Genomic DNA, 22,211 nt, shown 5'->3' with positions numbered 1-22,211 from the left:
GAAGCACAGTCTACAAAGAAATAATATTACCCTCTAAGAGCAGCAGCAGATCCAAATCTAGTTTGGAGGAAGAGGCTCCAGTATGAGGACTGAGACCATGAAAAAATTCTAGCAAAAGTTAATAGTCTGGAAAGGAGAAATAACTGGCTTTTGCAAAGTATTCCCTTAGGATGTGTATTACTTCCAGAAATTTTCTACTTTACTGCAAATTTCCCAAAGATGTAATGGCAGTTTCAATGGCTTACAAAACTTTTTGGCACAGGTTTTTTCTGCAAGGAGTATCAAGAGACCAAACCCCTGGCCTGGAGCAACATATTGTGTGTACTTTTTCTGGTTCTTGTCTACCTTTCCTTTTCATAGGTGGGACTTTCTCTTTTCAAAACAGGGAAAAAAACCTTTGTTCCAGTGTTGGCAAGATTTTATAAATTCATTTGCATGAGCTTCAGAGAAGTGGGGAAACGTCAAAACATCACCACTACCTAGCAATGGTTAAAGACAAAACAGGCAGTGGAAGGTGAATACAGTTAAATCTCTAATTGTGAACTCAGTGGGGGAAAAGTGGAGCTTTACTGTCATATTTCATTTGCAAGATTTATTTGATTGCAACACCTGCTTTCAATATAATTAACTCTTACTTAGCATAGAATTTTGGCACTGATGACTTCTGATTTACTTCACGGGGGATGCTTGGTTCCAGTGACAGAGTTATTTTGCTGGTATTGTGCTGGAGACTTGCCTAATGGAGTAGAGCTAATTTGCCATTTGCTGGGTTAATGAAGATACACACTTAAAAGAGTTATGAGGAAGAACAAGATCTAGTACATGAAAGCTAAAGAAATGAGCAGTTTAGACTTAAAACACCAACAAAAGATCACTGTTCCTTGGAGTTTTCTGTAGTACCTTTTATCCCAGTTCCTGTAGTGCTGTAGCAGTTTTCAGGTTGTCTGAACATGGACATGGCACTTCTAGGTGGAAGCAAACTTCTCTGTATTGCTGCTGCGGCAGTTGAGCCAGTACGTTTCCCTTCCAGTTTCCTTCCTTTGACATTCCCATTCCAGTCTTACACAGACCTTGGCTGTTGCCTTTGTTAATGCCTTGCATTTATATTTTAAACCAATTGCTGTGATTACAATGGAGTGCCAGCTCAGATGGCAGAATCGAGGAAACCAATGCAGGAAGATCATTTATCTCAAAAATACAGCATTGCACCCTGCAATGCCACAGCTCCTCACTGGCTGCTGCCAGCTTATCTGCACACAGCTCGACACTTGCAGGAATTTACTCCTCACATAGAGGATTACAGACCTTAAGGGCAAGATCATCTCAGCAGAGGGGCTCTGCAGGGCAGCTTCTGTGCCAAAGAGGAGCCATGCTCAGCACAACCTGGGGATTCACAGGCCCAGGGCACACCTGAGCTTTCCATCAACTTTCCCCTGTAGCTTTCTGGCTGTTGTCCACACCTGAAATCCCACTGTTCTGTGGGCAAAGCAGGGGGTTCCCAGCAAGAAAAAAAGTGTTGTCAAGAGAGTACCAAGGCAGCTTTCAGGTTGAGGAGGCAGGTGAGAGCAGCGGGTGCGGGATTTCTGGTAATGTGACCAGGAATAGGTTTGGTCAGTCTAAGACGACAATTTCTCTTTTAACACAGTGTGGATGTGCCCATGTCTGTGCTGGCCTCAGAAATTAGCAGACAGCAGGAACAGCTGCTTTCAAATGTTCTGTCAAAATATTTAATCTGAAGATTGTTTTTTCTGGAGTCATCCCTGACTGTTTAGAGCTTACAGCATAGGTAATACCACAGTCCTGCCTTGCTTCCCATAACTATGTATCTACTGTCACTCACTGAAAACTCTCTTCATCAAATGCTTCCTGGTGTGGTTTCACAAGCTGTGCTATGGCACCAGGGAAAAATCAGTTCTCCCAATAAGCAGTGGTAAACCTGGGGAGACAGTTAATTGCGAGAGGTTTGTTGTATGGCACGTGGTCATTCTGGTGCACAAAATATGCCACATTCTCCCAGATGCTCCTCATACTTCACTGAAGATGCCAAGTCCAAGGCAGCCATCTAACCCATCTGCAGGAGTGCCCTGTTTGGAACAACAGGGCTCGCTGTGGATGTGGGTACGTGGCTGGCAGCACCTTCCACAGCCCTAGGAATCCTCAGGGAGAAGCTTCCTTACAGCTCTGTGCTGGGTAAGGAAATCTCTGCCATAAGGAGACCTCCTTTGAAAGCTGGAGCCAGCCTACAAAAAGTAATTCAGGCTTAGTGAAGCCAGCCAAAACAGCAAAAAGGCAGGTTTATTGTATAGGGCAGAGAGAGACTCCCAAAGTGGGCACTGCAGCTCAGAGTCATGGTCCATATCAGGGCAAGGCTGTCCTTTGGGGCAGCACAGCACTACATTGGATGCTTCAGGGATCCAGGCTGTGATATCATAGGAACCCAGTGGTATTTACTAAACAAGAATCAGGCCCACAAGACAGTAAAAGCACATGTTTCTACTGTGCATGAAACAGTGATAGCCAGTTCTATATGTGGGGAACAGATTTTTGGCAGGAGGAACATTTTTTCCCCAGGATGAATCCCAGCATAAATTCCATTTTTGTCCTTTCATTTGAGTCCAGCCTTCCTGTTCCTCTCTACTAATCTTGCTTCACGTCAGTTTATTTAAACTGTGCCTGTGCTTTTTGTTTTCAGAGCATGAGCCTGGCTGCCTGTGACACCCTGGCAGTGAAACCCTCCATGGTGTCCTAGGAAGCAGGTTTAAGCCTCTAATGAAGTTTGGGACTGGCTTTTTCAGTGTGTCTCTGCCTCCTTTTGCACTCCCTGTGTCCCCTGTGGCCGGTGGCTGGTACAGTCAGTGCTGTGCAGGACGGAAGGCCAGACCTGAAGTGGGTGTAGTGTTTGTGGAAGGGGAAAATGGATCAGGGCCACATGCTGAGCACAGGCAGCATCTGTCAGGGTCATGAGCATCCCTGAACAGCTCCAGCAGGTGGGAAGTCAGGCTGTGGTTTGTAGTGCAGATGGGCAGCTCTTCTGCTGATTCAGAGAGGCAGTTAGCCGGTTTGGCAGGGAATAGGCTGCAGCCAGCAGGCAATTTTGCAGAGGACAAGGGACACTGAGCAACACAACGCAGAACCAGCAGCTCAAATGAAAGTGTCCATGTACAGCAGCCAAAGTACAGGGTCATCACATCCAGAGATGGGCAGGTTCTGCATAGCTATGATTTGATACAAGGGACTGGCAGGCAACAAAACCCAATAAACACAAAAATGTGTTTCCTCTACATTGCGGTCTTGTCCCTGCTGTAGCAGAGGGGCTGTAGGCTGATGTAGAGTTGTGGATGCAGAGATCTGACGAGGCTCAAAGAATGGATGGGGGCATTTTAGGTATTCATCTGGTACAGCCTTGTCTTCTGGGAAAGTGGATCAAACCAATGCTTTTATCAGTGTCCAAATAATGATCTTTACATGCCCAGTCTCAGGAAAAAAAACAGCTTGAAATTCATGACAGCAGTGAAAACCTATTCGTCCATCATTGTCAGCAGGAAATTTAATTCTGCTCAGGTTTTGTCAAAACACCCCAATAAAGTATTTCAGGGCCCTGGGGAGTTTGCAGGTTTGTAAGTGAGCAATGGCAGTGCAGGCCAGGGCACTGTGCTGGCTGCCCCATACACACCTTGCAGGCTGCTGGCCACAGCCCCAGCTGGTTCATTCCTTCTTTGTGTTACTGAATTTCCATGCAGCTGGCAGCTTGCAGCTCTGCTGCCAGGCAGGAACAGGCACAGACAGGTTTCCCCCCCACCCCTGCAGCCCCATGCCAGCCCTGCCAGCAAGGCCAAGCTGCACCCCATCACCTCCTGTGTCCTGTTGCCCAGTGCTACACTGGGGACACAAACAAACTGCTGCTGCCTCTGCTCTTTGTGCCAGGGCTGAACCTGCTCAGGTGCCTGCTGCTCAGGATTCACAGCATCCCCAGCCTGGACTGTGCCCAGGAGCTCCTGACTCCCCACTGCTGCTCCAGCATGTCCCCAGGTGCTACCATGCCATGTTCTCACCTCAGGGGGAGCAGGCAGATGCCTGCCACCCCCTCCTGCTCCTGCCCTGATGCTGCTGGAGATTTGAGCCAGGTCCCACCACTGGCGTGGAAAAAATCCCAGACTGGGCTCCGGCCCTTCCAAGCCCGACATAGGAGATCAATGGGCACTAGCTTCCCATGGCTTCAGCAGGAGCGGGGAGCTAGGGGCTTTGCTGCCAACCCTGGGCCCTCAGCATCTTGGTGCCCACAGGGTTGAAGGGAGAAAGATAGCCCCACACTGCTCCAAGACTTTCACTGTGAAGAGACTGGTGGAAAGAGTGAGATTTCACCTCCTGTCAGCACTTCTCCCTTTGCTCTTTCTTTGCAGCCCCCTTCCATGTTTGCAGCCCCTGCCTGTTTGTACCCTGTGCAAGTGCTGGCTGTTGCAGCAGAAGCTGAAACTTGTTTTTTCCTCCTCTTTAAGGTGTGTGCCTCTCTTTCCCCAAAGGAAAGAAGAGGAGAAAAAAAAAAGCCATATATTTGCTGCAGACTGTGACTGGCTTATGTAATAACACTGCCTTTCTCTCCTTGTTTTAGGGAGTGCTGCCGATTTTTTGGAGACAATGGCTTGACTTTGAAGGTGTTTTTTACCAAGGCAGCACCCTTTGGTGTTCTTTGGACACTCACAAACTACCTTTACTTACATGCAATAAAGAAAATAAACACTACGGATGTCTCCGTGTTGTTCTGCTGCAACAAAGCTTTTGTGTTCTTGCTTTCATGGATCGTTCTGAGGGACAGGTTCATGGGAGTGAGGGTAAGTGACTCCTTATCTCTGTCTCCCCTCTTCCCCCTCACCCCTGTGTCTTTACCCTTTGCCTCCTGCCAGCGGAGTCGAGCAGCACCCATGCAGACAGCTGCACGGGCACAGGAGTCCTTGCAGGGCGGGATGCATCCCTCCCTGCAGCCTTCCAGGTGCTGTCAGCTCCCGGAGCCCCTGGAGCCCCCAGCCCAATGCCTTTGTGCAGATTCCCTCAGGAGAGGGGCAGCTCGCTCCAGAGTGTCACAAAGGACATGTGCTCTCTCCGTGCTGCTGTGGACGTGTGTCAGCCCTTGCAATGCCTTCCAGGTGACTATTCCCAGGCTGCCAGCAGACCTGGCTGTTTGGAACTGCGCATTCTCGCAAGCCCTGGCTGCACACAATGCGCTTCTGGTCCCCTCCTGGGAATTCAACAGCGCCCTCCCCTTTCTCCGTGTGACAGCAGCCTTGCAGGGTGGCACAGTTCCTTTGGCACCCGTGTCGGGCGGCAGCGGCTGCGGGCAGGCGCGGAGAGCCGGGCTGCCCTCGCCCACCCGTGGCCGGACTGTGTGTCTGCATGTCACCGATGGAAGTCGGGGTCCGCAGGGACCTTCGTAAACCAGCAGCTGTGGGCTGCTCTGCACCCCGAATGTTTGTTACACCTTCAGCTCTGCACCCCACGCGAATGCCTCTGCCTCTACAGAGCCAAGCACAGAGGATTTGTCAGAACCCCCTCAGCGCCCTGCTGGCCCTGCTCCCGCAGCACATCGCGTCCTTTGGCAGCAGAGTGAGTGGGCAGGTAACCCACCACGCCGGGGCCAAGGAGCCCCTGCCAGGGCCAGGAACAACTGCAAGGAAAAGGCACCAGTGGGTCCCTCCTTCCTGGCTTCACCAGTTAATATTAATTAATAATCAAGATCAACAGCAATAACTGTAATTATTCCTGTCTCCTGCCCACTATTTGAGGAGCTCCCTGCTCACCCGCCCAGGCTGGTAGTGCTAAGAAGAGGTTGTTGCATGGAGCAGATGAGAGTTAACTTTTCAGGAAGTATTCCTCTCTGGCAGGAGAATTTGGCAGGAGAGCTTGGCCAGCCTTTCAGTGGTGGCAGCCAAGAGGCTGCTCAGGGGATGGTTGCAAAATGTACCTGCCAAAAGCTCAGCAGGGCCAGCTGGTGTCTGCCCACCCCTCTGCCCAAGTAGCCCTGCCCTGAAAAAAAATTAACTGTGATTTTTGAGTGCAGCAGCAAGGGTATCCTGAAATGATCCTGGAGCTCGGGAAGTCTCATTGTTATCTAAGCTAGATGTGCTGGCCATTTTTTTAAAGTAAATTTAAAAAAGGATTTTTTTTGTGTCTCCACCTCTCTTGTGGCACTGTCAGCTGTAGCACTGGTGGCACACAGCAGAGATGGCGTGTGGAGGGGCGACCACTGCAGTCTGCACCTGCAGCCTGCTCCTCAGTCTGAGGGTGCCATCTCTCACCATGGGATTCGGCCGTGGTGTGGAGGGAAAGGAGCCAGCCTGAGTGTGCAGGGATACCCACATGGGCACATACATTGTGGAGCAGAGGTGCTTCTTGGGCTCTCCTGAGTGCACGGCCATGATGGAAGAGCAAGGATGGCCAAGGAACTTTCCAGCAGCTTCTTGGGCAGGTTGTCTTGTGCCATGGCAAGGGGCATGCACTGGGGGATGACCCCTGCTCTGTGTGCCTCCCTTCTCAAAGGGGCAGAGGGAGGGGAAGGAGCAGAGAAGCAGACCCACATGGCGGTCCTGGCCATGTCCAGCTGTCTCTTGTTTCCTATCTGCACTGCTTTGGGAAAGCAGCAATGAAGCAGAGAAGCAGAACAGGGGCCAGGGCAGTGGTGGCTGTGTGATACTCCTGCCATGTGTTCCAGCCCCTCCCTGTGGAACCTGGCATTGGTGAGATTGTAGCAGGGGGCCTTCCTGAGAAGGAACAAGCTGTCTCCTGAATTCAAGAAGGAACACAGCTCTCTCCTTCCCAGGTGACAGGCCAATAAGGGACCTGGGTGCAGGGAGAAGGGGTTTGCAGACAGACTGGGCTATTTGCTCTTAAGTAGTCATCCTGAACTGTGGCAATATGAGAGTGAGGAGGCACTTGTAGGGATTGGAAGGGCACATGGCTGCACAGCAGTTCCACCACCCAGCTTTGTGTGGCACAGTGGGAGTGCCAGGGCACTCCTGTCTGCAGAGGGACATTGCATGGAGTCTTTGGAGAGAATAATTTTCTCCCCTCTTCCCTCTCTTTTCTGTACAGCCCATGTGAAAAGCAACAGGCAGAAACAGTGTCACTGCTGGAGGATAGCCTCAGGATGACCCCAACACACTGCCTTCTCCCTGGAACCAGGAGGAAAGACAGCTGCTAGGGCTTCCCTGGGAGTGACCATGGGGCTGCAGCCACAGCACAGCCTGGGCCCAAAGCACGTGGTCCCTTGGGACCACCCTGTGTCAGAGCTGCTGACCCTCCTAAAAGCACCCTTTGAGAGGGTATGTGGCAGACAAGGCTGCAAGGGGAGAGCGCCTTCCCACACTCCTGCTCCATCCCCACACCAGTGCAGCGGGATGGATAGTGCCACAGCAAAGCTCTGGCTGCACATTTTGGTGTCCCTGTTCATGCCCACTGACACAGGCAAGGTGAGAAAGGCAGTGGGGTTAAAGCAAGTATAAATATCCTATTTGGCCTCCAGAAGTGCAACTACTAGCTCTACAAGCACATAAATCATAATTCGGCTGGAATTCAAATGCAAGGACAAGCTACAAGTTCCCATCCTTGCCATTCAGGTACTCCTAACTGCCCTCATCTCCCATAATGAAGTTGAGTTCTTCCCCCTTGCCCTTCATTGTGCCCAGAGAACAACTGACTGGGCTGTGAGCTGTCAAAGACACACACATAATGAAGCTGTGAGTGCCTGAAGCACTGCCTCTGCAAACCCTGCAGTGCTGTGACATCTGTAGGCACTGTGGTGTGTGAGCTGCCTGTCACCGCCACTAACATTGTGCATGCTAAAAAGGCTGAAAGGCTTTGGGAGAAGGTGTATGTGACACTCCTGGCAGGTCAACAGGAGACTGCAAAGTGAGGCCAAGATTCATCTGACACTTATGATATGCTTGATGAAATAAGCGAGGACTTCTGCCCCAGCAGAACTGTTTGCAGACTGAATTTATTTGCTTTGATCTTTGACTTTGGTGTTTCCCACCATGCCACAGTAAATGAAACAGCTCAGGATCCAAGAGAGCCATCACCTGCAAGTGCCTCCTGTGTACATAACATGTAGACAAGCACTTCTGCCTGTTGGACTTGGAAACACATTTCCTATAAAATCTCAGACTGTGGAGACAGGGTGTCTTGGAAGGTGCTCTGAAGCTGATCAGCTCCTGATGTTAAAGGCAAAGCTGGAGACTTTCCGTTCTGCAGTCCATGCATGCACCCCCCGAGTTTCCAGTGCAGAGGCATTACAGCTGCCTCTGGGGATGGAGGCAGGCTTCCTCTGCTGAGGCTCCTGGAGGTGCCAGCTGGATGCCACAGCCTGCAACGTGGTTGTGTTCTCCTCAGCCCTTCAGTGAAGGCCAGACAAGCCCCATGCAGCTCGCAGGAGGACAGCCACACCTGGAGCAGATGCTACAGGAAATGCTGCATCTTCCACTCTTTGTCAACTCATCTGTAGCACAGGTGATGTTGAAGGAAGGTACAGAGTTGCCACCTTTCAGCCAAGCCTGAGCCAGGTACCTTGCAGCTCTCACAGAGCCATGGTGAGTCAGAGCAAGGGTGTCTCTGCCCCAGAAGCCTGCCTGCAGCAGCTGCCTGTAGTGGACACCTAGAAAAATCTGAGTAGGAAAAGCCTGTAATGATATTTCCTCATGAGACTTTCCAGCCTCCAACAATTTGAGGCTCAAGGACTTCCTGAGATGGAAGCAGTGTTTCTATAGCTAATAGTCATTGATGGAATTTTTTTCTTCCTTGAGTTTATCATTGTAAACTTTCTACATCCACAGGGTGCAACAGCAAAGCTTTTCTTCACTTATTTATGTGTTGGGTGAAGGCAAATCTCTTTTTCCTAGTTCTATACCTGCCTCATGCTAGTCTCATTCAAGACCTTTTTTTTTTGTGCCTCTGAAACCACACAGAGTGTCTGAATTTTTATTTGACAAGCATCAGCTTGTCACTCACTTGTTCTCTCACACTGGTGAGAGAACTACCCCACGCTGCTGTAGAGCCGTGCAGGGGGGATTCTCTCCTTTCCTTAAAAAGAAGCCTGTCCTGGACCATAGGGCCAAATTACACCACCACAAAACTTCACTTTAGAAATTCTGTCCCACAGCAGTGCATGGAGAGACCAGATGCCAACAGGGCTGCAAGCCAAGGTGCTGTATCTGAGCATCTCCAAATCTGCAGCGTGTAAACCCAGCCTTTACAGTTTGTACTGGGCTCCACCCCGACCAAGTCATAAATCAGCACTCTGCCTCATGCCACCCTGTCATGATACAGCAACACCTGTGGAGAAATTGATAAGGTTTTGTTTGCAAAAATGGGCCATTTTTTTGTTAGGGGAAATTGAAGGTGTTGGTGTCAGTATGCGGGAAGGATCTGCTGGATGATTGTCTGGTTTATAGGTGTCCCCTGGCACCAGTCCCAGCTCAGCCCAGGGAAGAGTCTGCTGGTGCTGCTGGGGTTGGGACCTGCAGCTGGTGAAGAGACTTCCTCACCACATCTCACTGATCAGGCAGCAACAGAGCTTGGCACACAGACTTTCTCCCTGCATCTTCACAGGAGCCCTGGCATCTCTGGTGGGAAGCAGGAAAGATGAGAGGATGCTCATGGAGGTGTAGGCAACTGCAGTCTCTGGATGGGGCTTTAAACCCCAGTCTGGTCCTGGGAGAGAGGACAGCTGGCTGGCACTTATCCATCTGTGGATCAAAATAAACTAATATCCCAGTCATTTTGGAGGCATCACCATGACTGTGCAGCCAAAAGGCCTGTGGTGTAAGCAGGGTGTGCACAGCCCTGCAGAGCCAGGAAGCATGAGCATACAGAAAACCCTATTCACCCCAGAATTAACACCCCGAGAGGCTGAAGATATCAGGCAGGACAATCCCAGAGAAGCCAGGGGTTTCTTGCTGACCCTGGTAAATCCAGGCAGCATGTCCCCTCCCTTTGTGAATGATCCCTCTCTTTGGGAGACACCCCTCAATCATTGCGGTGTGCATAGCTGGCTGAAAAATAACCTCCTCCTACTCTCTGAAATTACTTGTCTAGACTGGAAAGTAGTTGCATGAATTTCATTCCCCTGTTTATTTCTATAACCTTTTTCCTCCGAAACTTTAACAGGACTCAAAGCTTTTTCTGCAAGCTCCAGGGAATCATTACTTGTGTATTATTGTCATGCACAGGCTGCAGGGACCCACAGATGGGGACGCTCAGTGACAGATTAAATCCCCACTTTAGCTCAGTCGGAGGCACTGAGCCCTGCAGCCTGGCCTGTTGCACACGCCCGAAGCAGCCACTCCTTTGCAGCTCTGCCTGCAGCTTCCCTGCAGCCAGGGAAACCACGAGGGCAGGCAGCATCTGCTCCCTGCGTATTGGCCCGGGCTTGCTACTATTTTCTACATAGGCAGATGATGCAGAAGTACTGCACTGGCATGCAAATCTGCCTGCCTGCTTCTCCATCGTGGGGGTGGTCTAGTAACACTTTCTTGCTTTCTGTCTTTGTCTCCAACCAGATCGTGGCTGCTATATTTGCTATTGCAGGGATAGTTATGATGACGTATGCCGATGGGTTTCACAGCCACTCCGTTATTGGGATAGCCCTGGTGGTGGGCTCTGCCTCAATGTCTGCTCTCTACAAGGTAAGCACACCTGGCTCTTTCCCCCCAGAATGATGCCTGTCACCCTTGTCACTCACTTGGGCTGTTCCTGTCTTATTTGCAAACCTCTGTGCAGTTCAGTGCCACGTGCCCCTCTTTGAGAGCTCTGCCATAAACACACTGGCTCCCAGCACTGCATTCAGGTGTTCACTTGCTTTGATGTCTGCTCTCACTGAGGATAAAAACTCCTATTTCCTGGGAATAGTCTTCTCCAGTGCTCCTCCACCAGGGGGAGGATTTACACCTTCATGAAAAATGAGGCCACTTTTCCAAAGATTCTGGATTTAAGCACTCATTCTGGAAGCACCCTGCAGTGATTTCGGTTCTTCAGGTCACTTTGTTACCTCCCCTTGCCAGTCCTCTTTCAGGAACATGTGTAGTTTGTGTTGGGCTTAAAGCATTGCTCATCATGGAAGCAGTCAGATCCTTAAAATGCAAAGCACACGCCTATGAATCAAGACCTCATCCTGAGCAGCTGGATAAGCTGCATTACATTTCAAGATGCAGCCTGCTCTGCTGAGCAGAGCCATTTCCCTCAGCCTGAGACACTCCTGGGCACTTGCCTCTGTGCTGCTCGCAGTGCTCAGACTCACAGCCCGCGGTGAGGAATGGGCATTTGCAGAGCGTGGTTTGCCCACCCTGGCTGGGATGTGTAGATCAGGAGGAGGTGTAGACAGCTTCATCTGGTCTAATGAATTGCACTGTGCCAGTCATCCAACAGGAACTGGCCAGGAGAGCCCTCCTGCCCTAACACCAGCAGTCCAGGGAAACTTGCCAAACTGAGAAGCTTCTGCCTGTGCCCCTCAGCACAGTGCTGCGATGCTTTCTGCTCACTTGTTCAGATCCAACAGTGAAGTACATTAGGAAGGTCATGAAGTTTCATACAGCGCATTCCTCTCACAGAGCATTTCCTTGCAGGACCAGAGACATGAACCCTGATTTGGCCCACCAAACCAGGGAAAATGAAAGGCTAGAGCCTAGCTGTGTTCCCTTTCCCATGACACTGCTGCTCTTTCTGGGAATGGGAGTCTCAGGGCTGCTCCACCAGAGCCCGTGCACAGGCGGGTGGTGGTGGCAGTGCCAGCAGGGTGTCACTCTGCATGCCAGGACAGATGAAGCTCTGCAGCTTGTTGTGCAACACGTCACTGCCACTGCCGCTGCCACGCCGCTCTTGCTTTCCACAGTCTGGCTTGGATTCCATGAGCGGTGTGTGCCAAAGGGGCAGGCAGATCTGCAGGCAGGCAGATCTCACCACGAGCGGCAGAGCCGCTGCCTGTCTGCGGTAGGACAGGTCGAGGTGGCTCTGCTGGGCAACAACACGCTGTCCTCAGGTGGCAAATGAGGAGTACATGGCTTTGGGGACATTTTGCTCCACATTGCAGAGCACGGGCAGAGCAACTCAGCTGCATGGGCCAGTGATGGCTGTGGGATGGTGGGAGGGGGCAGAGCCCTGCTAGCACGGCAGCCCTGCAGAGAAGGGCTTGTCTGCTCTGTGCAGGCAAAAGAGAGAAGTGACACTGGTGAGGGGGACTGCCAGTGCAGCACAAACCACTCAGTCAGAGTCCATTGGCTGTCCTGGTCTGCAGCCAGCAGCAGAGGAAAACTGCTTCCAGACTGTGGTATCCAACAGAATCTCTGCAGCTCCGAGATGAAAACTGATGCAGACTCCAGACAAGACCTATCCACAGTCAGTCCCCAGCCACAGACGGGCTGCTCATATCCTTCATTTCTACTGTCTTTTTTTCTTCTCCCACTAACAAACCAAAGCTTTTAAATCCCTCCCTGCAGTCTCAGTGCCCAGGCTGCGTCTGCGCTCTGGGCTGTGCAGCTGCTGCTCTGCCTCCTGGAGATGAGTTCCCAGGGAAAAGGTGGAAGGACAGCCAGTCAGCATGCACTGTGCTTGCCCACCACCACAGCACTGCTCAGGTGGCAGCCAAAAGCCTGCACCAGTGGTGTCTCATACAGGGAGAGTCTTCAGATTGCTCCATCTCCTGCCCCCGCCCTGCTCCACAGTCTTCTCAATGCCAGGTTTTCTGGAGGTGCAGAAAAAAGACTGAAGGGTCTAAGCTAGCATTGAAAGGTCTGTGTTAAGGTTAGTGACCTTCCCTTTCAGCACATGCACAGACAAAGGTGCTGAATCCCCCTTCTGCGTGGGCTCAGTTGGCAGCTGCCCCTGCCTGTGTTCCAGGGGGTGCAGGAGGTGAAAGCTGGGCCACACAAACTGCTCATGACAGTTTCACAAGCATGAAACTGTCCCAAGCGTCTGGCAAGCATCACTGCACGGGTGCCAGAACAGAACACCCGCCTTCCAGGAATGTGGTGCAAGAGAGTAAAACCCATGTGCTTTTCCTCTTTTAGGTTTTATTCAAACTTCTTTTGGGCAGTGCTAAATTTGGAGAAGCTGCCTTATTCCTGTCTGTGTTAGCTGTCTTCAACGTCCTCTTTGTTACCTGTATTCCTGTCATCCTTTATTTTACCAAAGTGGAGTACTGGAGCTCTTTTGACATCATTCCTTGGGGGAACCTCTGCGGATTTTCAATTCTCTTATTGAGTGAGTAGATGGCGGGGGGGATCTCTCACTGCTCGGGGTGGAGGAGGGTGCCAGAAACTGGCCACTGGTGGAAGCTGCAGGCCTCTCCCATACTGGAGCTGTTTTCCCTTCTTCCCAATGGATTATTAGCTTGAGATATTATGAGAGGCCCCATTCCTAGAGCAATGTAGACCTCACTCCTGCTGTTACTACCACACCACAATACTATGGCTCTCTCTAGAAGATGCTGTGGGACTAAACTGCAAAGCTTGTCCTAACTCCTACTCACAAACTCTGTGTCTGTAGTAGTAGGAGGACAGAGACAGGTGACACTTGCCTTGGCTGTGATGGAAGCAGCCCTGCTGGGAGGACATTACCTGGGGCTCATCAGCATCCCCACAGCAGGGAGGTTAGGCCAGGCCAGTCAAGGCCAGGCTCCAATGCCTCTGCTGCCTGTAGTAATAGCTAATTTCTGCTCCTAAAGAGGAGAACAACTCCAGAGGTACCTCCAGGTTACTTATCAGTGGACTCAGTAGCAGGTGTCTGTAAGAAAGTGGTGCAGAACTTGGCAAGCAATCCCTGGCGTGTGCAATACATGGGTACTACTGGGGGACAGTCAGAGCCCCAGCTCCCAACAAGCTCAGTATTGGCAAGGCTCTCCTAACTATGCTAAAGCTGATCACCTTAAAAGGGTGAATTTGATCCAAAGCAATTATTAATTTGTCATGAAACACGCCACAAACTGTGTATGGTATTACAATGGAGTGATATGTTAATCATTCTGTAGTAATGATACTATAATTTCATGGTATGAAATTATATTTAGCAAGTTCCTGCCTGGAAGAGGGTTAGATTTACAGCATTTTCCACCTGCAACTGGAGGCAGCTTTTCTACTAAAAGCACCCAGACAGAAGTGCTGTTTCCTGTTCAGCTGAAATCTCTCAGATGAAGAGTGTTAAATCTTTCAGCAGGGCCAAGGAGATCCCTGGATCAGTATAAAGAGTGGGAATTACTGCACATGGCACTGAGAGACAGGCTGTACCCAAAACCCACCCTGATCCTGCCACTCCACTCCAGAGGGGTACAGAGTTCCCAGAAACAGCAATGTCTCAGGCAGGTGGACATGCAGCAGACAGAGCTTTGTCCTGTGCTGTCTTCAGGAAAAACAACAGAAGCTGATGTACCCTTTATTTGAACAACAATTGTAACAAAGAGTAATAAAGCACAAATGTTTCGAGTGACATTCCTCCTGCCTGATTTCACTGTACTAAAAGATACCTTTCTTTCCTTCATCAGCATTCAATATTCTACTAAATTTTGGGATTGCTATTACCTACCCCACCTTGATTTCTCTTGGAATTGTACTGAGTGTCCCAGTGAATGCAGGTAAGATTTTCTGTCTTTTGCATCTTAATGAATACATTAAATCTGTGACCTTTCAAATACATAGCAGGGATAAAAGAGAATAGGTTTATTAAATATGTTTTGCACTTTCTCTCAAAGACTTACAGAGATAACACTGATTAAAAATTTATTCTATATGCGTTAAATATGTATTGTATAATATTACATGAATATTCATAATCCCTAAAATTGGTTTTTAAATTACTGTCCAAAGAAGCCAGCATACTGAAAAACAAAGTAGATTTGAAGACATCCATCTCTGGGCTGGAATAAAAACCAATGGATAAAGCAGAAATCAGTTCTTAACGATTTCTTCAAGGCAGACTTAACACTAAATCCAAACAAATAAAATTGCTTACATTTTAGAGCAGATATATACTAGTAACTCTGCTTGTCTTGGTAAATAACGTTGTGGGTGTTTATCAAAAACACTGGACAATTCAGTTTTGGACATGGCCTGGTACATTTCTCTGACAGTTTTTCTGAAATTTAGTGAAAGCCAAGAGACTGCAGAGTCTGAGAGGCCTGGCCAGGGGAGTGCAGACACAACCCCAGCCTAAAGCAGCTCCTGAAACCCAGCATGCTCAGCTGGTGCCACAGTGCAGGCGGCAGCTCCCAGCTTCATGCTAAGTGCACACAGAGCTGGGCACTGCTCTGGCAGATTTGGCTCCCAAAAGGGGTGATCCCTCCAGAGTGTGTGGATGGCTCACCCCAGACAGGGTTTCTTACTTCACAGGGCACTCAAGGTGACAAGAAAAATTTGCAATCAGGAGCTGCTGTGCAGGGAAGGGAAATGCCCCTTTCACTGTGTCCCTGCAACCCAGCAGGAGTTCCTGTGCTGTTGGTGGACAAACCCTGCTGTGTGCTCAGGGAGCAGGAAATAGAGCCCCTGCCATCATTGCCTCCATGGCCATGTTCTCCTGCCACAGCCAGCCCTCAGAGCTGGGGAGGTGAGGGAGAGGGAAGGGGATTCTGTCCTAATGCCTTTTCCCTTGTAATAACACCCGTGTTCAATGTCCCACGCAGTTGTTGATCACTACACGAGTGAAATTGTCTTCAATAGTGTCCGAGTAATCGCCATCATCATTATTGGCCTGGGCTTCCTCCTGTTGCTCTTGCCAGAGGAATGGGATGTCTGGGTAATAAAGCTCCTCACACGGCTCAAAGTCCGGAAGAAGGAAGAAGTTCCCGAAGGGAATGGAGACATTGCTTCAGGACTACCTAATAAAAGCCGGAGAACTCGCCCTTCCATGTCATCCTTTGCTCATTAAATGCTCTTTTTACCAAAACTTTGTGGTTAACGTTACATATGATGATGCAAAGGTCTTTTCTTGGGAAGAAGCACACCTGTCCAACACGGTGTACATACATGTACAGTTTTGATATGATCACCATCTAAAGCATCGAGTCTTGGCATGTCCAGTTTGCTTGTACTTTTTTCACATCTGATCTTTCACCTAAGTAGTACACTGAAAAAAACTGCAAACCAAGAACCTCTCTCCTCTTTTTAAATGAATGTAATATATAGTCAAAATATATTTGCATAGGTTATTTTAAAGAATGACTTTCATGAAAAGCAGGGCAGACATTTTGTACATTAGGTACTGAATGATGCATTGCACACTGTGATTTAAAAGAAACAAATGCTATGCTACATCACATGTTTATTTTTGACCAGAGCTGTACTTTGAAAGTTTTCAAGGAGCAAAAAAAAAAGGAAATCTTTTTTGGGATGGGAAGATGGGGGGAAGAGTGGAAGGAAGGTTTAGAAATCACTCTATGTAGATAAGCGCACGTTGCGCTGCGGACAGGGAAAATTCAAGCGCAAAAAAATGCTTGCACTAAAGCATAGAGAGAAAGCAGTCTAGAGCCCAAATCTCCTTATTCTGCATACGACTGTAGTCCACGTTTAAAATCATGCAAGAGAAATCCAGTGCCTTCTACAGAACTCTTGTCTTTATCCACGCAGAACCAGGTCCTGCTGCGAGGCACTTGCGAAGGCAGGGCTCAGGTTTGCGGCCCCGAAGGACCCCAGGCTCCCACCGACATCAGGACGTGCCCCCCAACACGCCGTGACTTCTGTGGGAGCGTGGGGCCCAGGGCACTGCAAGTTCGAGCGCAGGAGACCTGGTTCTCTTCTCACTTCACAGGTTTTACCCCTGTGTGGAGCTGCGCTTGACTAACGCCAATGTGAGGAGGGGGAAATCTTGGCCATGTGTGGGACAATCCGACCAGAAATGATCAAAGGGGCTGGCAAGAGCGTGGTTGCTGAGGTACAGTCTGAGAGCATGGACTAAGGGGGTGAATCGCCAATTGCTTTTACTCCATAATTGTGAGTGTTAAGAGTTAAAAATGTAAGATATTTACATCAAATGTAACACTTTTTATGAAACTTGTAAGCACCAGGATGTTTACTTACGCGATTTTGGTTCGCCATTAAATTTCTATCTGTGATAGATCACATGCTATGTAAAAAGGGGGGGGAAAGGTTATAGTTTACTATTTTTGAAGTTTACATTGTTGCATACAAAATTAAAAGTGTTCTTTTGAACTGCTGCCATAGCCTAAAGTCCCTGCTACCACTGAGGTCCTCTTTGTCTCAGGCAGGGGTGGCATCCACTTCAAAACATTTTAGCAAATCAACTTCAGATTCCATTATCTGTTTGGCAAAGCTAAATAATAAAAGATTTTAAACTCAGCCTCAGTCAACGCTATCCTTTTCCTTCTCTTGACTGAACCTTTATTGCAGTTCTGCTGTGGGTAGTATTTGTGTGATCAGAAGGGAGGCACACAAAAAAAAAAGGCAACCAAGGCTGCATCTCAAGGCACTGCTAACGCATCTGTGTGAGACAGCAAAGTCTGCTCTACACTACCTGGACAAATCCATCTGAAGGGATGGTGTTAGGCATCAGGCAGGAAACAGACATCCAGCAGATGTAAACCAAAGGAAAAATCGATCTTTGAAGGCATCAGTGAGCAGCCATATGTGCATATGCTAACAAGTATTGAGGGCCATGCATGGGACTTGAATTTGTAACATTAATTGTGAATTAATAACCAGGCCCTAGTCCAGGCTGTATGCTTGTCCCCACCATATTGTTTGATGACCAGACACTGAAGACTTGCTAACAGAGACTACACACCTAAATTTTTGTATCTATTAGTTTGGGAAGAGGAGGATAAAGGCACAAGACAGGAGCACAGATACAACTCCAATAACTGCATTGAAGGGCACACATAGAACTTGACCTCAAAACTCCCAGATTCAAGTTTATTCCATCTTAGGACAAATCATTTTGTCATCCTTGAGGATGTCGTCCTCCCCAAGCCTCCTCTCTGAGCAAGGCCAGAGAATAATATATAAGCAGTCCTTCCACTTTCCACAGTCTCGCAAAGTGGAATCTTCTGTGATCTCCACACTTCATTTTGTTGTGTGTTTGATGGAGCCTTCAAAAGTATACAAAATTATTAAAAAAAGTTTCAAAGGTATTCAGAATGCAGTATTCAAAAGGCTCCAAATGCCATTTTAAAATGCAACCAATGTGTGTTTTTAAACAAAAGGGAAGCAGGCTTTTTAGCATTCAGTATGGAATGTGGGGGAATTTATGCACCAGAATGGACAGCAGCATTAGTAAAATTGTGATTTACCAAATGCAACTAAGTCATTGCTTCTGTTGGCTCATCCTTCCTGAGAACAGGCTAAACACATGTGAGGGGCTGGGATTTCAAGTAGCACTTCATAAACCATCTCTCCTCTGAGTGGGAACTGTGCAGACTAGATTTATCCACGTGAAGCAATTCTGAGCTAGCCATATTAACCAGATGAAACTACCTGCATTTTTTCAGGCAACACCTTACCCTAAGCTTAAACACCTGACTTGATAGTAAGCCACTGGGTAGAAAAACCTTCCAGGCAGTGAAGTCCAGGATGTGATTAGGAGAACCAGAATGCAGCATGTCCATCTGGTATGTGCGCACATCTCTAAGTGCCAAAGCATCACAGGTCTGAAGCTGAGGAATGAAAACACTGGAGTTGTTGGCTTTCACCAGAAGGATAAGCCAGAGCAAATGCCTTTGAGAAGGCATTAGATATAACCAGGCCACCTTTCAGGTCTGAAGGCAAGATTGAACTCTGATGTCAGACTGTGAAAGGATGCCCAGGACAAATTCAGTGCCTTGGAGAGGAGGGTTGAGCTGTGGCAGGCTCTCCTGCTTGCCCTCGGGGCAGAAGCACTGTGTGCAATCTCTGCAGCCATCTGTCAGTCAGACCCACTGCTGCCCTGGATGGACCCCACACAGCCCTGCAGGGCCACACCTGCCCTGCAGCACAGAGCCACACAAGCCTGGAATCTGCACTTTTAGCTCACTGTTAGCAACCTGGATCCTCCTCCTTAGGCAGAACTGCAGGTCCCTCCAGCGTGAGGCTTTTTCAGGTGTCTCTGGAGCTGCCTCCTGCACCATCATTGTGCATCTCCTGCCCTCACAGAGCACTGCCAGCCACAAGTGTGCACCCTTGTTCGAGGACTGGCAACTTTCTGCCTCAGCTTAGCCCTTAAAGTGTCCAGTAACCATCCAGTGGGCTTGTTATAACAGCAAGTTGAGAAAAAAAAGTCTCAGAAAAGCAAATAGCCAGATCACCAGACCTCACTGCAGCTGCTGGCTTTCACTGCTGCACAATACAGCAGTGAGAGGGCACAGCAGTCCTCCTCCTGCCTTGTGTGCCTTTCTCCTTGTCCTGCTGTCTTCTGCTGCTACCTTTGTAATAATTTTTTATTGCAACTCTCCACAGTGACTACATGAGCTTTTTATCAGCACATGGGTCAGAGATGGGCTTATTTTAAAAAGCTTTTCCTGATCTGTCTGGAACGGCTGTATTCATATCAGTAGTCTTCAAAAAGCAGCCATGAAGGGCAGGATCCCAACCACAATAGTCAACAGATGAACAAGACACTGAAACCATAGGTAGCTTAACTGTTTTGGGAGCTGAGGGTAGACTAGCAGGACTTGTAGATCACCAAGTTCTGGGGCAGAATTGATGTTTCCTGTGAGCTCGGAAACAAATCTCCCATCCCCAGCTCTCCAGAGTGGTCTAAAACAAAACCAGTGCAACATTAACCTGGCCAGAGTTACTAAAGATACTGTATCTTCAGCTTCCAGAGAAGGCAGCAGGACCAGGATGGCACCATTTCTGGTCAAAAATGTGTCTGCTATGGTGTCTGCAGGCCCAAAAACAAACAGAGAAGTGGAGGTTTCCCTGTGCAGTGAGTGAACATGAAAGCCTAGATGGATTTCCATTGGTCTGGATCGTATTCCAAATAAACTCTCAAATGTGCACAACTGAAACTCATGGAAACACCCTCCTCTTCACTGAAAAGGATGTGGATTCTCCAGCCCTCTGGAGGCCCTAGGAATAGCAGCAGCCACCTTGCCTTGGCTGTGTGGGCTCAGACAGCAGCTGGGACTGGGCACTCCTTCAAGGAAGGGGGAAAGAAAAGCAGCCAGAAACAATGCAGCTCATGTGAAGCAGAAGCACAGGAGAGCTGAAGATAGTATCAGAAATAAATGACTTCTGTGAATCACCTTCCAGGGCAAGACGCCCACCTGTCCATTGCAATGACTCCGGTTTGAAGAAATGGAGCCTGTGCACGTGCTGTAAATCCATAAACTACAGCGAGGTCAGCTCCATGTCCCCTGCTTGTACTGCAGAAAGGATGGAGTTTCAAGGCCTCCCAACCTGAGCTATTCCTTGGTAAAGGCCAAGGCTGAGAAGCTTCTTTCACAGTCCAGTCCTCATGCAAGCTCCCTGTGCAGAAACTGCCTGCAGAAATGGATTTTGACGGATGAGCTTAATTACCTCATAATAATTAAAGAAGAAGCAATCAGATTCTCTTCTTTAGCTGGCATGTTCTAGGGCATTTCCATAATAATCTGCACCTTATGCAGAAGTTCTGAACATTTAAAAGGAAGTAAGGAAAAAAAGAGCCCAAAGATCTTATGACCTGTAGCCTCAAAATCTTCTAAGGGAAATCAAACTCTTAAGGATAGGACCAGTAGCTCAGACTAATGTTTCTGAAAATAATAAACCTTATACTATTCTTTTCTACCTGAAACTCTGTCAGAGGGATCTTCATATATGCACAAGATCATTTTAAAGAAGATGGCAATTAGTATTTATCCGAGTACTTTACTCAGATGCAAACATCCTTGCAAACAACCTCTCACAGTTGAAGAGTGGAACTTCTAAGCAAGAGTTACAGTTCTGGAAAAGGCTTAAACAAGGGAACTTGTGGAGCTTACATTAGCAATGTACTTAGGAACCTGCTATGTGCAATTTTTCTGCAATGACGTAGAGATAGTTCTTTAATCCTACTGCTGAAGCAGATGATCCTTTCAGAAGAAAAATCAAATTTTCCAGCTCTTTATCCACAGGTTTCCCTCCTCTTCCAGACTCAGTCCCCCTAACATCTCAACATAGCCATCAGTGCATTGATTGGGAACAACAGCAATCAAAGAGCTATTCTGCTGTTTGGCTACATGACAGTGACAGATCGCCTCTCAGTGTTAGTCTCTTGAATCAGTAAAAAAGTGTTATCAGTAAAGGGTTATTTTGACCAATCATTTGATCAGTGACCAAGAAGACTGGCCTCAGCACAGATCCTTTAGTAATCTTTCTCCTTTTGAACAGCAATAATTTTGTCCTGCTATTTCCTGCCTCGCTACTCCGTTATTAAGCTACAAGAAAATGTCCTTTTATCCACAGTACCTTCATCTCTTTGGTAAAAAGCATCAGTAAAAATACTTCAAAAACCTAAGTGTGGTGTTTGGGATTCTCTCAAAAAAAGAGCCGAGACAAGTCTGCAGAAAGTCATCCATCCTTCAGACTCCTTTTAACATGAAAGGACAAGTCAACTGAGAGACTGAGACTTTAGCAACATTTTGCCTTTCCTTTAGGGAGGGCTTTCTTGCCTACCTTCCACAGAATATTTACACCAAAACTACAGATTCTACATATACCCACAACTGACCCAGACACTTAGAAGATTCTTGAATTAAGACATGGATTCCTGTGAGTTCCAAGCAGCAGGATTTGGAAATACTTTAAAAATGTGAACTTGTCTTTCCTGGCTATAAGCATATATTATGGGTCAGTGAATGTAGCTTCCCAGTCTCCCAACAACAGGTCTCACTGCCCCTTTGGCTTCTGAAGCTGCCAAGTTTTTAATGACTGCAGCCTAGAAAGCAGAGTAAGCTGCATAAAGGTCTCCTGGTGATTTTTGGCCAATTATATATTTTAAATGCCTTCCTGACTTGTACACAAAGCATCGCTCCTTCATTATGTGATTTCGGATTTGGTTAAAGGCATGTCACTTGCTAACTTGGCTGCTAAGAAAATTGATATTGCTCTTGGAAACAAATACCATGTTTGAGAAGGATGCTGCCTTAGTGCATGTGTAAGCAATCCCATCTGGTACAGTACACCTACATTTCAGGCAACATTTATAGTGCACATAAGGTAATTGGTGCAGCTGATGAGTTATTAAATACTATATCTGAGTGCAAGAATGCAAATGGGTATTTTATAAAAATA

General features: G+C 48.1%; 1 protein-coding gene across 2 annotated transcripts in view; it reads left to right on the top strand.

Moving 5' to 3' along the window:
* SLC35F3 (solute carrier family 35 member F3) overlaps window positions 1-17,316 on the top strand; it is a 163,590-nt gene extending 146,274 nt beyond the window's left edge. For both annotated transcript variants that reach the window (XM_063390472.1, XM_063390473.1), the window contains 5 exons: window positions 4,610-4,829; window positions 10,545-10,670; window positions 13,047-13,239; window positions 14,516-14,605; window positions 15,650-17,316. In XM_063390472.1, coding sequence (XP_063246542.1) covers window positions 4,610-4,829; window positions 10,545-10,670; window positions 13,047-13,239; window positions 14,516-14,605; window positions 15,650-15,894 — 874 coding nt within the window. In that variant the 3' untranslated portion in view covers window positions 15,895-17,316. The remainder of the gene's footprint in view (window positions 1-4,609; window positions 4,830-10,544; window positions 10,671-13,046; window positions 13,240-14,515; window positions 14,606-15,649) is intronic.
* The last annotated feature ends 4,895 nt before the right edge of the window (window positions 17,317-22,211 follow it).

Source organism: Prinia subflava, chromosome 2 (assembly GCF_021018805.1).
Source record: "Prinia subflava isolate CZ2003 ecotype Zambia chromosome 2, Cam_Psub_1.2, whole genome shotgun sequence".
NCBI classification, from domain to species: Eukaryota; Metazoa; Chordata; class Aves; order Passeriformes; family Cisticolidae; genus Prinia; species Prinia subflava.
Note: the sequence above shows the minus strand (reverse complement) of the source record. Positions and strands in the feature narration are given on the sequence as shown.